The sequence below is a fragment of the Diceros bicornis genome, chromosome 1 (genome assembly GCF_020826845.1).
Source record: "Diceros bicornis minor isolate mBicDic1 chromosome 1, mDicBic1.mat.cur, whole genome shotgun sequence".
NCBI classification, from domain to species: domain Eukaryota; kingdom Metazoa; phylum Chordata; class Mammalia; order Perissodactyla; family Rhinocerotidae; genus Diceros; species Diceros bicornis.
In genome coordinates this window covers 8,693,416-8,710,641 of record NC_080740.1, presented here as the reverse complement: position 1 = coordinate 8,710,641, position 17,226 = coordinate 8,693,416, and the positions used below count along the sequence as shown (strand labels likewise).

Sequence of the window (17,226 nt, the reverse complement as noted above, 5' to 3'; positions counted from 1 at the left end):
TTTAAAATTACAAGTCTAAAATCAAATACTCAAACTATACTTTTTTAGTTGTAATCACAATTTCAATTCATTAGATTCTCTAATATGCTAAATTATCTTAAATATTTCAAGTACTTTAAATACCACATTTTCAAAGATAATTCCCAAACCACACAAAGATATTAGGATGATGGGTTCAGCATCTCTATGCTTAATTATCCGCTAAGAAAACTAGTGTCTCAATAAATTTGGGGTGAATTTCTCAGTGGACTGAGGTTGTTTATTAATAAAGATTTTGTTTATTATAAAGATTTGGGCAAGGCTGTAAGATTTGGAGCTGTGGACACCGAGGGGATTTTTCTCCTGCCTCCAAAGGAAAGGTTGAGCCCTCTTCCACAGTCCCAATGTTATTAACGACGCTAAGTGTCTGCCCTCCAAACTGGGGTGCCTCAATCTGACTCCCCTAGATTCATATTATGAATGACCTACTTCTCAAGGGTCCTCACCTCTAGACAAGATTCTTTTTTTGTTGCATGAGTGTTTTCCAAGTTATCTTCCTAGCCCGGGCCATAAAAAAGTGCTTACAGATATTTAAATAATAGGTGACTGGATTCTGCATCTTTTTCATTCTCCTTGACTCTAGAGCCCAGCGCCAAAATTAAGCTAAGGGCAATCACTTGTAATAATTCTGAGGTCTAGGAATAATAACCTGGGAGGGGAAAGAAGGAGCTTCCTTTCTCTTTCTTGGGTGGAGGCAAAACATGCTCCACCTCCCTCCCTGTACCTGCCCCCAGGCCCTGGGGCCTCCTCCTGATGCCCCCGTCCTCCTCCTGCCCCAAGAACTCTCCCCACATCCTGTGGATTCTACCCAGGCGCAGTCTTTTCCCCACAGCGATATGCCTCTTCTCTTTCCCAGTCACACCTCCCGTCCTCTCAGGACCCTTGATCTCAGTGAGAAGTCGGAGGAGGAGACTAGGCAATGAAATGAATTCATCTGAGTTGGTGAGCGAGTTGATGGCTCAGACTCCTAGAGGTGTTAATAAGATTCCAATGAGGACCTTACTAACCTGAATGGAACTCTAATGGGAATTTGAGTCACTGTGCTAATGTTGAGTATAAACATTCAAAAATCCAGGTTGCGACCTGCGGGAGAGGGCACCGCACCTGCTAGTCCTTTCCCATAGTGTGTATCTGCCATCTGGCTAGCCTCTTAAGAGCTTCCTGATTTCCAAAACTTTTTCCACTTCTCCACTTCTTTTTTTTTTTAATATATTTGCATATAACATTGTATAAATTTAAGGTGTACAGTGTGTTAATGTGATACATTTATATATTGCATTATGATTGCCGTTGTAGCAATATTTAGTGCCTCTATCACATATAATTATCCTTTCTTTTTGGGATAAATAAGTTTCAGTCTTTTGGCAAGTTGGATGATTGTGGTACAATGTTCTTGTCTATATTCGTTATACTGTGCATTAGATCTCTATGACTTTTTTACTACTCATCGCAAGTTTGTACCTTAAACAATATCAGTCTTATCCCTCTACTCCCCATCCTCTGGTAACTACCATTTTACTCTGTTTTTTATGAATTTGACTTTAGATTCCACATATAAGTGATATACAATATTTGTTTTTCTCTGTCTGACTGACTTAGACTTATGCTCAAGGTTCATCCATGTTGTTGCAAATAGCAGAATATCCTCCTTTATCATGGTTGAATAATATTCCATTGTATATGTATACCATATCTTTTCTATCCATTCACCCGTTGATGGGCATTTAGGTTATTTCCTTATCTTGGTTATTGTGAATAATGCTGCAATAAACATGGAGTGCATATATCTCTTTGAAATCCTGTTTTCATTTCCTTTGGATAAATACCCAGAAGCAGAATTGCTGGATCATATGGTAAATCTATTTGTAACTTTTTTAGGAACCTCCATATTGTTTTCCATGGTGGTTGAACCAATTTACATTCCCACCAACAGTGTATAAGGGTTCCCTTTTCTCCACATCTTCGAGCACCTGTTATCTCTTGTCTTCTTGATAATAGCTATTCTAACAGGTGTGAGGTGATAGCTCACTGTGGTTTTGATTTTCATTTCCCTGATGCTTAGTGATGTTGAGCATGTTTTTTCATGTGCCTGTTGGCCATTTTGATATCCTCTTTGGAAAAGTGTCTATTTAGTGCTTCCGCCCATTTTAAAATTGGATTGTTTGTTTTTTTGTTATTGAGTTGTCTGCGTTCTTTATATATTTTGGTTATTAACCCCTTATTCAGTATATAAATTGCAAAATTTTTCTCCCATTCTGTAGTTTGTCTTTTCATTTTGTTAATTGTTTCTTTTGCTATGCAGAAGCTTTTGAGTTTGATATATTTGCATTTGTTGATTTTTGCTTTTGTTGTCACATCCAAAACATCATTGCCAGGACCAACGTTGAGGGGCTTCTTCCCTACGTTTTCTTCTAGGAGTACTTCTCCACTTCTTAAACAGGAAGTTTTCTGAAAGTTTCAAGCTTTCTACAACAGCCTCCAAGATACTGAGGAGGAACGACTAGGAATAAGACAAGAGAGTGTACCCAGTTGTGTGTTGGTAGGTGTTTGACAATCAAGTTTCTGGAACCCTGGTTTGTAGTGCTTGCCAATTTCTGTGGTGTAAATACTTCTTCCATGGCCAATTTCAAACTATCAACAGTTTAACAACTGGCTCACAAAATTCCTAAAAATTTTATGGTTGGCTCTCCTGACCTGGTACATGCTGGCTTGAGCGTACCACTGGATCTACCTGTTCTATCTGCTCTCTGGTTGTATAGAATAACTTTTGTCTTCCCAACAATGTAATAAGCTCCCTAAGGGGTGGAATCATGTTTTAGATCTCCTGTGGGCCATGGTACTAGCAAGGTTATAGACACAAAAGTATTAATTAACTAGAGAAACTTTCCTGTGGATAGATTGCTTTCTGGGAGCAACTGCATAGCTAATAAGAGGGAGACTTGGTGGGGGGCGGGGGCTGCCTCCTCTTTCCACCAGCCTCACGGAGCCAGTGTAGGGGAGAATTAGGAGCCATAGGATGGTTTTGATAAGGAAACCAGGCTCACTGAAAGCCAGATAAAGATACTATAAGAATTCAGCTCAGATTCACATCCAGATCTGACCAACCATCACACTTTCCTCTTAGAGATCAGTGTATTTCATGTACAGGCTCTGGTATGTACTTCAATGATTAGAATGAAATCCCTCAAGAAGAAGGCCTGTAGCCTTCATCACAGACTGCCTAGTAAAGTGCCCAGGACTCTGAAGAGAGGCATTAAAATAGTTCCAAAGGTAGAACCCAACTGGACCACAGAGCAGGGGGAGGACCCAGTGGGCCAGAGAGAACCTAAGGGCTCAGGAAATAACCTTTCAGAGAGACACAAAAAGTGAGGGAAAGCAGGAAGATTGAGAGATGACAACCTCCAACCCCATGAATTTACTTCTCTTTCCCGGGTTTTTTGGAATTAGGAAAGATTTGTAGATGTGGAACCATAGGTTGAAAAAAGCCCATGACAGCAATATGGCCCAGAATCCCCTGGGAGGCAGCTCCTGTAGCAGGATCCCCCCGGGAGACTAGACAGTGTCAGCAGAGATGGGTAGACCTGAGATAGGCTTCAGATAGGCCTGAGTTCTGTCCACTCATTGAAGACCTTGATGTGGGAGACCAAACCTTCTCAACGATGAGGTCACACACACCTCCAGGCTTTCCATGTGGGGGGAGGGTCCCGAAATCCTCCATATCTCATATTGGTCATATATATGCCATCGTACTTTCTGACTATTGAAATCATAACAAAACCGTGGTGAGAGTGGTTATCCTTTATTTATGATTTAAGATATTTCCAGGAATTCTGGAATAGGAGAATATGTTACTACTCAGCAGTATTCTTTGAAACAAAATGCTTAGGGAGTTTATAAAAATTTGCCTGGATCTCTGCCTTACAAATGGAATGGAAGAAAGGCTAGTGCATAAACTAGGAAAGTTTCTGCCCTGTACATACAGTGATGCTACTGATACCACTGTAGGTAGAGCATGTGTTGTGAGCAGCTTTTTGAGTTGTAGGAGGGCTTACATGACCCCTCTCACTATCGTCCTTGTTACTTGAGAGGCATTCATCCATCCAGGTATCTACTGGGTATCTACCACACGCCAGGTACTATGTTGAGACATTGGGGATACTGACTGTAGTTAAGACATGGTCCATTACTCTCAATAAGCTTACATTCCACTAGAGGGAGCCAAATATACAAATAAGCATAATTGTGTTAAAAGTACTAGGATAGAAGTCTGTGTGGAACATGTGTGTGGGGTCGGAGAGGGTATCAGAAAGAATTAGGCAAATCTGGCCCAGGATTTTTCAGGAAAATTCTTCACAGGGAAGGTGCCCCCAAGCATGCGTTTCTGAGGCTCGTGACCCAGAATAAGGAGGCTGCTGAGGTGAGCATGGAATTGTTATGCTTTTGTGTGAAGCTAACTGCAGTGACCGAAGATGAGATCTTTGGCCTGGGCCTTCTGACTCACGCACACGCTCAATTGCACACTGACCCGGTCTGAGGGAAAAAGATCCCCCTACAAGTTCAACGTGGCTATCTCAGGGAACAACACACACACCATGGAAGCCTGAGCCACATGTAAGTGAAGTCTGAGTACCACGGTTTTTAGAAATTATCTCTTCTTTATTGCCACATTCATATAAAAAGTTTGATATGTTTGGGCTGGTAAAAGTAAGCCACAGGGTATATAAAGAAGGTTGAAGGAAATTAAAAAATATATAGCTTTAGTGTTTGGAAAAGCAGTTACGGATTGCTTCCTTGGTTTAATTATCCAGGCGATCGAAATTCTGGGTTTGAAACTCTTGGAAGTCCTCTGGGATGGTGTCTGCCAACAAGAAGAGGCACAGGGGGGTTAGTAAGGCTCCTGAGGCCCAGAATCCTGGTCCATCTCGTGCTGTGCGGGCATCCTGTAGGGGTCACTGTTGGCCTGCCCAACAGGCCCCTACAGGCCTCACAGCCACTTTCTACTTCAGGCTGTTCTGCAAATTGCTGGCTTAAAGCCCAGGAGTGCTCATTCACAGGCCTAAAGAAAATTAGCAGGCAGAGCAAATTTTGAGTCTGATTATGTTTGAGCCATATGAAAATAAAGACTGCCTGTAAATTAAACCTGACTGAATTTCTCACTGAACCTCAAATCCTAAACCAAGCAGTTAAATTCTATGGGTCTCAATTTCCTCATCTATCAAATAGGAAAAATGAAATCTGCCTTTTACTTCGGTTACACAGGGACTATCAGGTTTTAACGTGGCGTGAGCTTTGGGCTTCTGGGAGGAAAGTGTGCGATAAAAATAAGGCGGCGTTTTTTGATTAATTCTAGTAATAATACTGCGCAGTAACAAGAATGTACGTTACCATTGCAGCGATACTTGAGGTTGGACCAGATGATGTTTTCTTGGGAGAAGCAGAACACACCAAGCCGGCCTCCACGCATGGTGGTGTCGATGGTGACCCCGGAGTCAGCCACCAACTCGGAGCCTTCATAAAATCGTACCCTGCAGACAACACAGCCAGAGCGGGTCTCCAAGAAACTCACACCAAGGTCAGGGTGAAGAGCCCATCTTGAGACGCAGGGTCCCACTTCTAGACACCTGAGTTTTTCTCTCCTTCCTACTCCATTTGTCACAGGCCTGCATTGTGCTCCAGCTTCCCCCTTCCCGGCTAGACTGGAAGCTCCATGAGGTCAGGGACCATGTGTCCATGTCCTCCATCTTCTGTCTCACCAAAGGCCTAGCGCCATGTTGGGCACAGAGTCACACTTGATGGGTACTTGCTGATGAGTTAAAGAGAAATTGCAATACGACCCAGGACCAAGAGGCTTTGTGACTTCATTGTCCTGAGAGCTGCCTTGTCTACATCATGCTGAAAAACCACTGCTTTTCTGAGGTCTGACTCATCATTTGGTGAATCTCAGAGCAGTGATTCTCATCAGGAGCGACAGCACTCCCTCAGCAGGGTCGTAGAAATTTGTGGGGGCATTTTTGGCTGTCACTGTGGCATTTAGTGACAGAAGCCAGGGATGGCTGATGGCTTACAATACCCTGGAGAGAACAATCAAAACTTGTCCTGCATCCCATACCCTTCTGAAATGTTCCTCCAGACACTTGGGTAGGTGAAGAGCCTGTTTATAATTATCTAGGCCCAGAACCTAACTTGTTTTTACTTGTGAATATTAAGTATTTTTTGCACTCTTTGAAAATAAACTGAATTTTCCAGGGTAAATCGAGAAACTGGTCAGTACTTTGTTGTGTTTGAAAATTAAGAGCTGTTCACCATTATAGAAATTCCCATCACTGTTGGCAACACTACTGTAGTATTTAAGTCACCAACACAACAGCCTGTGTTAGAATGTCACCTCCACAGTGATTCTAGGTAAAGGTGCAAGTGTCTGTTTCACTTTGCATTCTGGTGTGGCTGTGTCCAAGTATTTGCATGATTTTCTTATAAATTATTCTCTTTTCTCTATTATATTGTTAGGGATCCGATCGATTTTCTAAAATTATATGTGCAGGTAGGTTATTTTCTATGATTTCATTTTGGGACAGAAGAGGGTGCATTTCAAAATATTTGTTATAAGAAAGGGGCATTAGGCTTAATAGGGCTGAGAACATGATCATCTTACTGTGAGACATACAAACACAGTACATTCGACGTGATGTCTCAGAGCAGAACAAAATCTGAATTAGCCCTCACGATTTCTTTTTCTCCACTAGGTTGCTTTCCTGCCCTGGTCAGGAGGGTGCAATTGGTACACCTTCCCAAATGTGCTACAGAGGCTGGAGTGGGTGTTGATCTGTAACTCTGGAGAATGAGACAGTAAGCACACTAAATTAAATATGTAAGTCTAAATTTCAAAGATGTAGTCCTAAGCCATCCTAGCTTCTGAGAATAGGTTTTAGTTTTTGTTTTGAAATAGTCCTATAGGGAAACAGGCAGATGACACTGGCTCACATGAAGATCAGTTCATGCTGTGTGTGGTACATGCCAGGCATCGTGCCAGGCACTGGGGAGACCGAGATAAACTAAGACCGAGGTGCTGCCCTCATGGAGTTTACATTCAGGAGGGAAGACAGACTGTAAGGGACTCACTGCAGTGCAGCGTGAAATATTCATGAATAAGTGATCATATAGGACCCAGAGGGATCGCAGGAGAGGTATGGATGGAGACTCGGCCACACGTCTAACCTCACATGGGTCAGCGTGTCCACTCTCAGGCTTCTCTGAAGAGCATGGCAGAAGGGATCACCACTCAAGGGCACCAGGTCCCCCATGCTGAGGCCTCCCCCCAAGAGGGTCCTTCCACCTCCAGTTTGGCCCTCCTGTCCAGTGGTCACTCTGAGGTCTCAGAAGTCCTGGCATGCCCTTGAGGACCACCCTGGGTCACAACTGCTCAGGGAAGCGAAGGCTCTGTGCTGCAGAACGAGGGAGTGCTTTGTGTCAAGAGCACGGTGACGAGACGGGTCCTCCGCCTACCTGATGTAGCCCACCTGGGGCCTGTGCTGCAGGAACCAGCGGTAGGACACCTTGTCCTTCCAGCCCACGTTCCTGGAGTCCTTCCACAGCAGCCTGACCTGGTCGCTGGTGTCCCCGGTGTGCCACAGGGAGTTGCGGAGATGCTCCCCTGGACCTGTCTTAGACTTCACGGCCTGGACAACGACACGGGCAAGGCTTCAGAACAGAACACACAGACCACCCTTCCCGGATCCCTGGGGTGGTGAATTCATGGTGATGATCTAGCTGCCTTGGATTCGGACAAAAGCATAAACACTTAAATGCCATTTCTACTGAGGTGACCCCAACCCTTTAGTAATCAGTACTGGCCAATATTCCACTAAGCCACTCCATGTTTTTCCTGCGATAAATCCATTGCTCCCCACATTCGTCTGATGAGGTTCTGAAGTCTGCCTTTTCTCACAGCAGGAATGACAGAGGTAGCCTCTTAGCCTTCCTGTACAAACTCGGACCCATCAAGGAAACAGATGAGCCAGTTTCCAACATAGTGTACCTGAAGATGTACCCCTCAAATCTTCACTTGGGTTGACGTTCTCACCTTTAGAGTCACGCATGGGTTACAATGTAGCTCGTATGTAGGAAGGAAGGCAGGGCCCTGACCTGAACACTAGCACAAACACATCAATTTCTCAGATGAACTAAATACCATGTGGGAGAACACAGAATTTAAAAGAGGGTGAAGGGCCCAGAAGAAAGAGACATGAGTGACTTTAAACCACCAATACCTTAAGCTGAATGCCAGGTTCTGCAACAGCTCGGAATGGGGTGGCTTGCCAATACGTCTGCTCTGTCTGCTTCCACATGACCACGTAGAAGCTGGAGCTATCTTGGTAACCAAAGATAAAGCCAGCATAGTCATCGTCCGTCTGGGTATTTACATGGAAAGTCCCCTCAAAGTCAACTCCATTAAAAGCCGTGTACCCTGCAGAGGTCAGAATAAGATTAGAAAGACAGAGAAGCCACACGAATAGTTGGAAAGAGTGAATTCTACACAAGTGGTACTGAGGCTCTGGACATACCCACTGCCAGGCCGGGATCGCTGTTCATGGTCTGCACAATCTCCATGCCCTGCAGAGAGAGTTGAAGGAGTTGAGAGCAATCTTAGAGGGGCTGGAGTAAGCTCAAGGAAGCCCAGAACCTCAGGCATTATGGGTGAGTGGTCAGCGACGTCTGACCTCCACGTAAAGATCTCATTATCTGAGGAGCTGCTCTACCTTATTATGTGCTCAAAGAAAGCACAAACTTATTAAAGAAAAAATTTCAAAGCTGAAGAGAAATAACTAACTTTGCTAAAATTATCATTTAAGCTGATTTAATAAGCCCTTAATTGGAGAACATATACTTTTTTTTTTTTTTTGATTTTATTTATTTATTTTTTCCCCCCAAAGCCCCAGTAGATAGTTGTGTGTCATAGCTGCACATCCCTCCAGTTGCTGTATGTGGGACGCGGCCTCAGCATGGCCGGAGAAGCAGTGCGTCGGTGCGAGCCCGGGATCCGAACCTGGGTCGCCAGCAGTGGAGCGCACTCACTTAACCACTAAGCCACGGGGCCGGCCCCGAGAACATACACTTCTAATGAACGTGACTTGCTGGGTGATGCTAGAAAATTTAAGCCTCTCTGTGCCTTCCTCCTTTAGTTACACAATGGCCAGGACACGTGGGAGGCAGTCTCCTGGAAAGATCAGGAGCATGGCTCTAGGGTCAGGCTGCCGGGGTCCCAATTCCAACAATCTCAGCCACTTACCTGCTGTGCTACCATGAGCCATCATTAGAGCTTCATGAGACTCGATCTCATCATCTGTAAAATGGGGCTAATGACAGTGCTTTGTCATAGGGCTATTGTGAGGAATAAACGTGATGTAGAACAGTGCCTGGCTTGCAGTCAGCACCCTCCAAATGTTACCTACCACTCTCAGAAGGGTCTGTGTTGAGAGGCAAAGCCGAGCTGTTGCCAACCATGTGACACTCACCTGGTTCAGGACCACCCAATTGGGATCGATCTGGGCATCCCCTTCAGGGTCCAGGACCACAGTCTGGTAGGCCCTGAAGTCGGTCAGGGTGACCTCTGCGTTCTCTGGGCAGACGTCAATCCAATCGATGACCTGGTCCTGGTCAAAGTCTGTCTCACAGATGTCTCCCACGCCATCTCCTGAGTGGGGTGGAGGAGAGGAGAGGAGCCCGATAGTGCCTACACCCTCTCTGCTCCTTGACGGAGAAAGGGGCCGGGCGGGGAGCAGAAGAGAGCCCAAGTCCACCTCCAGGGCTCTGGTGTTCCACCCCCATCGGAGAGGAGCCCCGGAATCAGCCGCGTCTGAGCTGGCCCCAGGCCCCACCCTAGAGTTCTTGGGGTGGGTTGGTGAACCCCACTGTATGTGATCAAAAGAACTTCCTGGGGACAGAGTGGAGGGCAACTGTTCAAAATTGACCTTACAAGAAACTCTGGGTGGACAGTGGGTTCACCAACTGGAGGACCTTAAGCCTGACCTTACACAAGCAAATGTCTCTAGTACTTTCTGGACTATAATGTATAAAAAGCAGGGAAATTATTGTCACCAGAATATCTCTAAGACCATACTTTCTGGTGATCCTTAGGCTGAATCTGGCCCACAGTGTGTTTTGTTCAGCTGACATGATGGTATTAAAATATCTGAATTTGCGTAGCTGTGGATGGGCATGTCCTCGCCAGCTCATCACAGTCCTCACCACCGTGTGTCTCATTTCTGGCTTTGTGCACATCTTTCCTTACCTGCTTGGCCCCCACAGGCATCTGAGTTTAGGGACCCCAACTAAGCCATCTGCTGCTGTGACTCCTGGTGAAAGGAGCAAGCAAGACGGCGGAGCAGCTCTCCAAGCCCGTGGAGCAGGTGCATGAGGCTGCTTCCCTGCCCCATGTGACCTCATCCGAGGGCTGCTCAGATGCTGCAAAGCAGCTTTTCTTTGACAGAGTTGGAGACCAGTGTCTCCCAGACGTCTATTGTCCACACAGGCTGTGGCTACTCAGAGAAGCTGGTGCCCTGGGAGAGGTACCTGGCTGAAGGGAGCCCAGGGTCCCATGCAGCCCTGGGCTGTGCCCACTTACTGTTGCCATCCTCCTGGGCTGGGTTGGGGACCAGCCGGCAGTTGTCCGGTCCAGGGGGCACCACGTCTGGGATGCCATCATTGTCATCGTCATCATCACACTCGTCACCAATTCCATCCTTATCAGTGTCCAGCTGGGCACTGTTAATGACAGTGGGGCAGTTGTCTGTACTGTCCTGGTGCCCATCTCCATCACTGTGGGAGGAAGGAGAGGTGGTTTGCGTCACAGTTCGGCAGAGGGCAGGAAGAGTCCAGCTCTCAGGAGGGAGAGTTTGGGTTTGGGCTTTTAAGCAGGCTTGGTCCCTTATCAAACCCTCATGTCCTTAGATAAGGCTTCCCTACAGGCTTCACAGACTATTTTCCCACTTCCTCAACCTGTTGCAACAAGAAGATCATTTTCTACTCAGAAAGATAAGGGTCGATTTCTGTGATTTGTGACCAGATGCTCCTACCAGTCCCTGGGGGACGGTGCGATGCTCCTCTGCTGAGAGAATGTGCAGAGGGAACAACGTGAAGGCCAGTGAGCAGACTGCTCGGTGTGGATCCTGGCTCAATCGCTTACCAGCACGTGGCCCCAAGCGTGATGCCTGACCCCTCTTTGGCTCAGTGTCCTCCTCCGTAAAATGGGAATAATAACAGAGCCTACCGCATAGGGTGGTCATGAAGATTAAGTGATGAGAACTGTGCATATTAAATTTTAATAGGGGCTGGCCCAGTGGCGCAAGTGGTTAAGTGCGTGTGCTCCGCTGCGGTGGCCTGGGGTTCACGGGTTCGGATCCCGGGCGCAAACTGACGCACTGCTTGGCAAGCCATGCTGTGGTGGCGTCCCATATAAAGTGGAGGAAGATGGGCACGGATGTTAGCCCAGGGCCAGTCTTCCTCAGCAGAAAAAAGAGGAGGATTGGCAGATGTTAGCACAGGGCTGATCTCCTTACAAAAAAAAAAAAAAAAAATTTTTAATAGATGAAAAAGCACTTCTAAATGCCTGGCTCTCAGGAAGCCCTACAATGTTTTCCTTTCTATTAGTCTTCACAATCCCTGGCCAGTGGACCCAAGAAGGATCAGATGTGAATGCCACCAGGAGAATGGCGACGAGAACAGGGCTGCCCCTTCCCGAGAGGTGGGCATGTGGGCTGGGCTCAGGCCTGCTCTAAAGCATTTCTCAGAACCGCCCTTCTCCGCCCACCTTACTTCTTTCCAGGTCTAATGGCCACCCGAGGAGGAGTGTGACCTGTCCCCAAAGGTTTCCCTGAGTTGACGGAGACCGCGCATGGCCACCCCGGATCAGAGCAGATACTCCTTTCACCCAGCTCTACCTATGGCCTGTCCGGGCCGGGAACTGCCCCTACACTGTCCAGGGTGGGACGGGGGAGGGAGGCCAGGGACCAGTCCCATGCCCTTCAGGCCCTGCTTCCCAGGGGGGTCCCAGAGAAAGTGAGGCCAACCTGAACAAGCAGAGATGACACGGCTCAAACAGTGAAATTCCTGTCATGTAGCAGGGCTGCTTTTGAAATCGTAAGATTGAGCTATTTCCATCAGCAGCCATTCTATACAGCCCTGAACATTTTTATGCAAAAGCAAGCAGTTCCTGTCCTCCTCCCCAAGGTTCAAGTTTGTGGGAATTAAAATGTAGCAGAATGAGTCATTTATTTTCGGCAAATGTGTAGAGGCTGGTGGGATAGGATATTTTAGAAATTACTTTGATGGCAACCGGAGTGCAGGATGCCCTGCACAGGAAATACTTGGGATGTACATCAATTGGCGAGGTTGTCAGGGCACCAGTTCTACCTTCCACTCAAAAACGGAGACATCCTATGTCAGACTCTGTGGCTGACTTGCCTCTCCTCATGCTGTGACAACAATAACACAGCCATCACTTGCTGCAGCTCACCTGAGGGCCAGCACTGGACCGGGAGCATTACCTACATTATCTTTCATTTTCACCATAACCTGCGAGATGCATTTAGTTATCTCTCCTTTGCAGATGAAGAAATCAAGTCTCTGAGAGATTAAGAAGCATGTTTAAGTTCACCTAGCGAGCACGTACTTTGCAGCAAGGACACTGAGCACAAGGACTGGGATGGGGCTTTATAGGAGCTGTCTTTGAGCAAGGTTTGGCTCGAGAACCGCTGTCTGCAGGGCAACCTCTCAGAAGAGGTTGAGAAGGGAAAGCTACGTTTCTTCCTGCTTTGCCTTTCAGAATCCCTTCCCTCGCGCATCCTGTTCCGCTGCCTCTATAAGGATTCCCTATGGAGATGAAAAGGTCGAGAGCGGGGACTGCAGGGGCCTCTGGGGCAGAGTCACACATGTCTATGTTTTCGGCGATGTTCCTATAGCATCTGACAGCCCTGTGTCTTAACGAAGGACTCCATCCACGTGGGGCTAGGAGGGTTGACAAAATTAATTTGCATAGAACAATTCCACTCAAACAAAGGAGACTGAAAGAAAAAATTCTAAGGACAATGAAATAACAGTGATCTCTCAGCAAACTGACAGCTTTCTATTTTGGGACAATGGTGAAGCTTTCCTGAGCTGAAAGTATAATGGTAAAAGAGCTAATATCTGTTGAGTGCTATCTATGTAACAGAAACTGTAACATGCATTTTTCATAAGTTAACTTAATTGATCTTCATAATAGTCCTATGAGCTACATTCCCTGGTCATCCCTGTTTTACGGATGAGAGACTTGAGGCACAGAGAGATTAGGTAACTCGCCTGAGGTTGGCTGGTTTGTCAGTGAAGGAACTGGGACTTAAATCTAGCTGTGTCACTCCAGAGCTCTGCAGCATGATGCTATGCCGCCTCTCTTGTAATAGAATCTCACTCGCTAGAGTGCCGTCATCCCATATACAGAGCCTTCAGGGAGGTGTGGTCACCCTGGCCAGAGGCAGGGCTCTTGTGCCCCCAGCAGCTCAATCTACCCAGAGAGATGCCAAAGCATGGGAGCAGAAGAAAGCTCTGAAAGATGAAACTCTCTCCGGATTTTTCATCTGGCCCTATGCAGCTGGGAGACGTGCCATACCTGTCCTGATTGGTGTCACAGGAGTCCCCAACCAGATCGTTATCCACATCAGACTGCGAAGAGAACAGAACGTGTTGTTACTTATCTCTGGCCCTGCATGCACAGAATGTTCCAGAGAAGGCAGACCTGGCCTATCCTCACTGGGTCTCAGGAATTGGGGTGGTGCAAAACTGCAAAAGGACACCATATTGGTGTAGGCACAACGTTGAATTTTCAAAAAAGGCCTTCCAAAATATCAAGCTCCATGGATGGGCTGCCTACACACCAGATGAGCTGGTTGTAAAGGGCGCTGGGGCAGCGTGGTGGCAGGTGGAGACATGGAACTCTGGCATGGGTGGGAGGCGAGCCAGCCACAGGCACGGGGACAAGGCACAGTGATCTTATGGAATGAAGCCAGCATGGCAGTGAGTCACAGAGGGCAACAATGACTCCTTCTCCCAGGGCTTTAAAAACCCAAGACCCATCATAGCCAATTATCCAGACAGGAAGGAGGAGTGAGGGGAATAACACGTCGCTCTTGAGCTTAATCTGAAACGTCCACACCCAGGCTGTGTAGGGGTGTGGGGATGAAAGGGTTAATTTACACGTAATATTTTCCTTTCAGCAGAGAAAATTTGTTTTGGGCATCATTAAACTTATATTACTAGTGTCATAGGCACTCAACAGCCTGGGAGATTAGTCCAGAGGGGCTCAGATCTCTTGTAATGTCCTTCCTGTCACCTCCAGGCCTAAAGTATGCAATTTCACCACCTCTGCTCTGTTAGGTATACGGCGACAGCAAAGAACCGAGCCAGGGGGCTCTGCTGTGCTTTTCTAGACACTGGTCTTAAATGAGTCTTTACAAAGGGACTTCAGCCTAGAGACTGAATTCCCCGTATCCTACTAACCTGGTTAGGGTTGCTGACATCAGGACAACTGTCACAGGCATCCCCCACGCCATCACCATCCCTGTCCTGCTGGTTACGATTGGAAACTTTGGGGCAGTTGTCCAGAATGTTTTTTATTCCTACGAGAAAGGGATGCTTCCCTGAGGCAGGCGAACATCACAGAGAGGTCTGGAACACAGACGTGTCTGTGCTGTGGAAATCAGGCCTGCACAGGCACATGGCGGCTTCTGCCTGGGCCTTCTTCGGAGAGCCACCACAGTGTCAGCAGTTATCTGGAGGCAACGTCACAGCATGGATTCTGGGGGACTTGAAAATGAAGGGTGATCTGAGGCATTCATCCACTGAGTTATAATTTGACCAAGATAGCAAGGGCTGTCACTGCAACCAGAGGCGAGGGTCACGAGGGCTGGTGGGCCAACCCTGGAGAGGGAAGACTTGTGGGAGAGTGAGCCATGGCTGGGATCAAGGGGTCGGGCAGGAGTGTGCTGGACCCAGGCCCATCGTGCCCCTCCCTTCCCAGCTTCTCGTTCAATCACGTCATCTCGCATTGCTAGCTTGAAATCAGCGATGGTGGGAGTGGAATGTACATCATGTAGATTGGCAAATGCTACAACTTGGGACTTTTGTTTGTTTCGTTGAGGTGGCTCACCGGCACACGACTGGATCTGGGTCATCAGCGGGGCTAGTAGAGGTGAGGTCATGTTTTAGGGAGGTGTGGATATTCTGGAGTGGTCTGTATGTGTTGGGCTGTGGGCCGGTGTATTTCTAAAAGGATTTTCCTTCAAGGCCTTGTGATGTGATATGTTTTTCAGAAATTATTGGATCCAGCCTGCACTTTGATGATAGTCAACAAATATCCTTCCTCAAGGGTCCAGGGGGTGCCATTCACATGAACCACAACATGAGGCCCCTCAGTGGACACTGGAGCTGGGCGATGCAGCCACCCTGCCTCCACAGCCCTTCCCAGAACAGACAGGGGATGTCTATGTCTCCAGGAAATCCCTGCCTCTCCGCAGGAGGACCCTGACCCAGAGGCTGTAGCCTGCGACCCTGCTCAAGGCCCCCTTGTTCAATACTCCACCCCAGGATTCTCACGTGTGAAAGGGATGGTGGGGAGTGGGGAAAGGTGCACTTTGGAAGACAGATGCCCTAGAAGACACAGCCCTGACAAGACACTGCTTGAAAGGATTCCTACAAGGTTTCTTGCAATGATGTAGAGTTCCAGAAACACCCAGGGTTATTAAATGGGAGAGTGGGCTGTGGAATCTCCTTCCACAGAAACAAGTGGACCTCGGGTGCCCCAGGCGCAGGCCATGTGGAACCCCCCGGAGTGGGAAGGCCCTCCGAGTCAGCAAGTCCATTCCTGCTCCTGACAGAGAACAAGGGCAAAAAGACGAATGAGTCCCAAATCAAAGACAAAGCAAGACAAACCCACCATCGCCATCCATGTCATCATCACAGGCATCCCCTTTTCCATCCCCATCAGTGTCTTTCTGGTCATTATTTAGGACATTCCGGCAGTTGTCACAGGCATCTCCAAAGATATCTTTGTCACTGTTCCTTTGGTCCATGTTGTGAGTCAGGACACAGTTATCCTAAAGGATCAGAAGACGGAACATTTACTCAGACTGTCACTGAATCCCTCCTGTGTGCCCGGTCGTGTGGTGGATGCCGGCCAACCTCCGCCCCCATCATCATGAGTTGTCAGAACTCGGGAGGCCCAAGTTTGTCAGTTTCATATTTTAAACATTTGAGAATCTTAGAATAAAAAGTTGCAGTGCTATGGGAGTGTGTGCATGGAAACTAACATTTGGGATGATTAACATAAATTGTTGACTTCACAGGCTTTCTTCCACCATCCCTGGTATGTGGCAATTCACAGGCCCTCCCAGCAAAGCAGACACCTGCTCATTGAGGATCCCGTCTCCATCAGCATCCTCATCACAAGCATCTCCGATGCCATCTCTGTCTGCATCTTCTTGGCCAGAATTTGGCACATACTTGCAGTTGTCCTTAAGGAGGGGAAACACAGCTCAGAGACACATGTACATCTGTCTCTTTTTTTTCAGCTTTATTGAGATATAATCGACAAATAAAATTGTAAGATATTTAAAGTGTACAACGTAATGATTTGATATCTGTGTATACTGTGAAAGGATTCCCCCCCTCGAGGTAATTAACACATCCATCACCTCGCATATTACCCCTCCCTTTTCTTCGGCTAAGAACATTTAAGTCCTACTTGCTTAGCACATTTCAGTTATACTATACAGTGTTTCAGCTATAGTCACCATGTTCTACATTAGATCCTCACACCTTATTCATCCTATAATCGAAAGGTTGCACCCTTTTACCAACTTCTTCCTATTTTCCCCACCCCCCTCTACGTCTGTCTTAAGTCAAAAACTATTTCTTTCTTTTTTTTTTTATAATTTTATTTTATTTATTTTTCCCCCAAAGCCCCAGTAGACAGTTGTATGTCATAGCTGCACATCCTTCTAGTTGCTGTATGTGGGACGCGGCCTCAGCATGGCCGGAGAAGCGGTGCGTGGGTGCGCGCCCGGGATCCGAATCCGGGCCGCCAGCAGCGGAGCGCGAGCACCTAACCACTACGCCACGGGGCCGGCCCGTCAAACCCCTTTCTGACCTCAAGGCTGA

General features: G+C 47.1%; 1 protein-coding gene across 1 annotated transcript in view; it reads right to left on the bottom strand.

Annotated features, from left to right (window-relative positions):
- Window positions 1-4,669: 4,669 nt before the first annotated feature.
- THBS4 (thrombospondin 4) overlaps window positions 4,670-17,226 on the bottom strand; it is a 44,667-nt gene continuing 32,110 nt past the window's right edge. The window contains exons 12-22 of the mRNA XM_058569359.1: window positions 16,473-16,580; window positions 16,004-16,163; window positions 14,569-14,687; window positions 13,682-13,734; window positions 10,661-10,854; window positions 9,552-9,730; window positions 8,601-8,649; window positions 8,307-8,503; window positions 7,543-7,715; window positions 5,425-5,564; window positions 4,670-4,897 (exon numbers count right to left, since the gene is read on the bottom strand). Of these exons, the coding sequence (XP_058425342.1) occupies window positions 4,836-4,897; window positions 5,425-5,564; window positions 7,543-7,715; window positions 8,307-8,503; window positions 8,601-8,649; window positions 9,552-9,730; window positions 10,661-10,854; window positions 13,682-13,734; window positions 14,569-14,687; window positions 16,004-16,163; window positions 16,473-16,580 (1,434 nt within the window). The 3' untranslated portion in view covers window positions 4,670-4,835. The remainder of the gene's footprint in view (window positions 4,898-5,424; window positions 5,565-7,542; window positions 7,716-8,306; window positions 8,504-8,600; window positions 8,650-9,551; window positions 9,731-10,660; window positions 10,855-13,681; window positions 13,735-14,568; window positions 14,688-16,003; window positions 16,164-16,472; window positions 16,581-17,226) is intronic.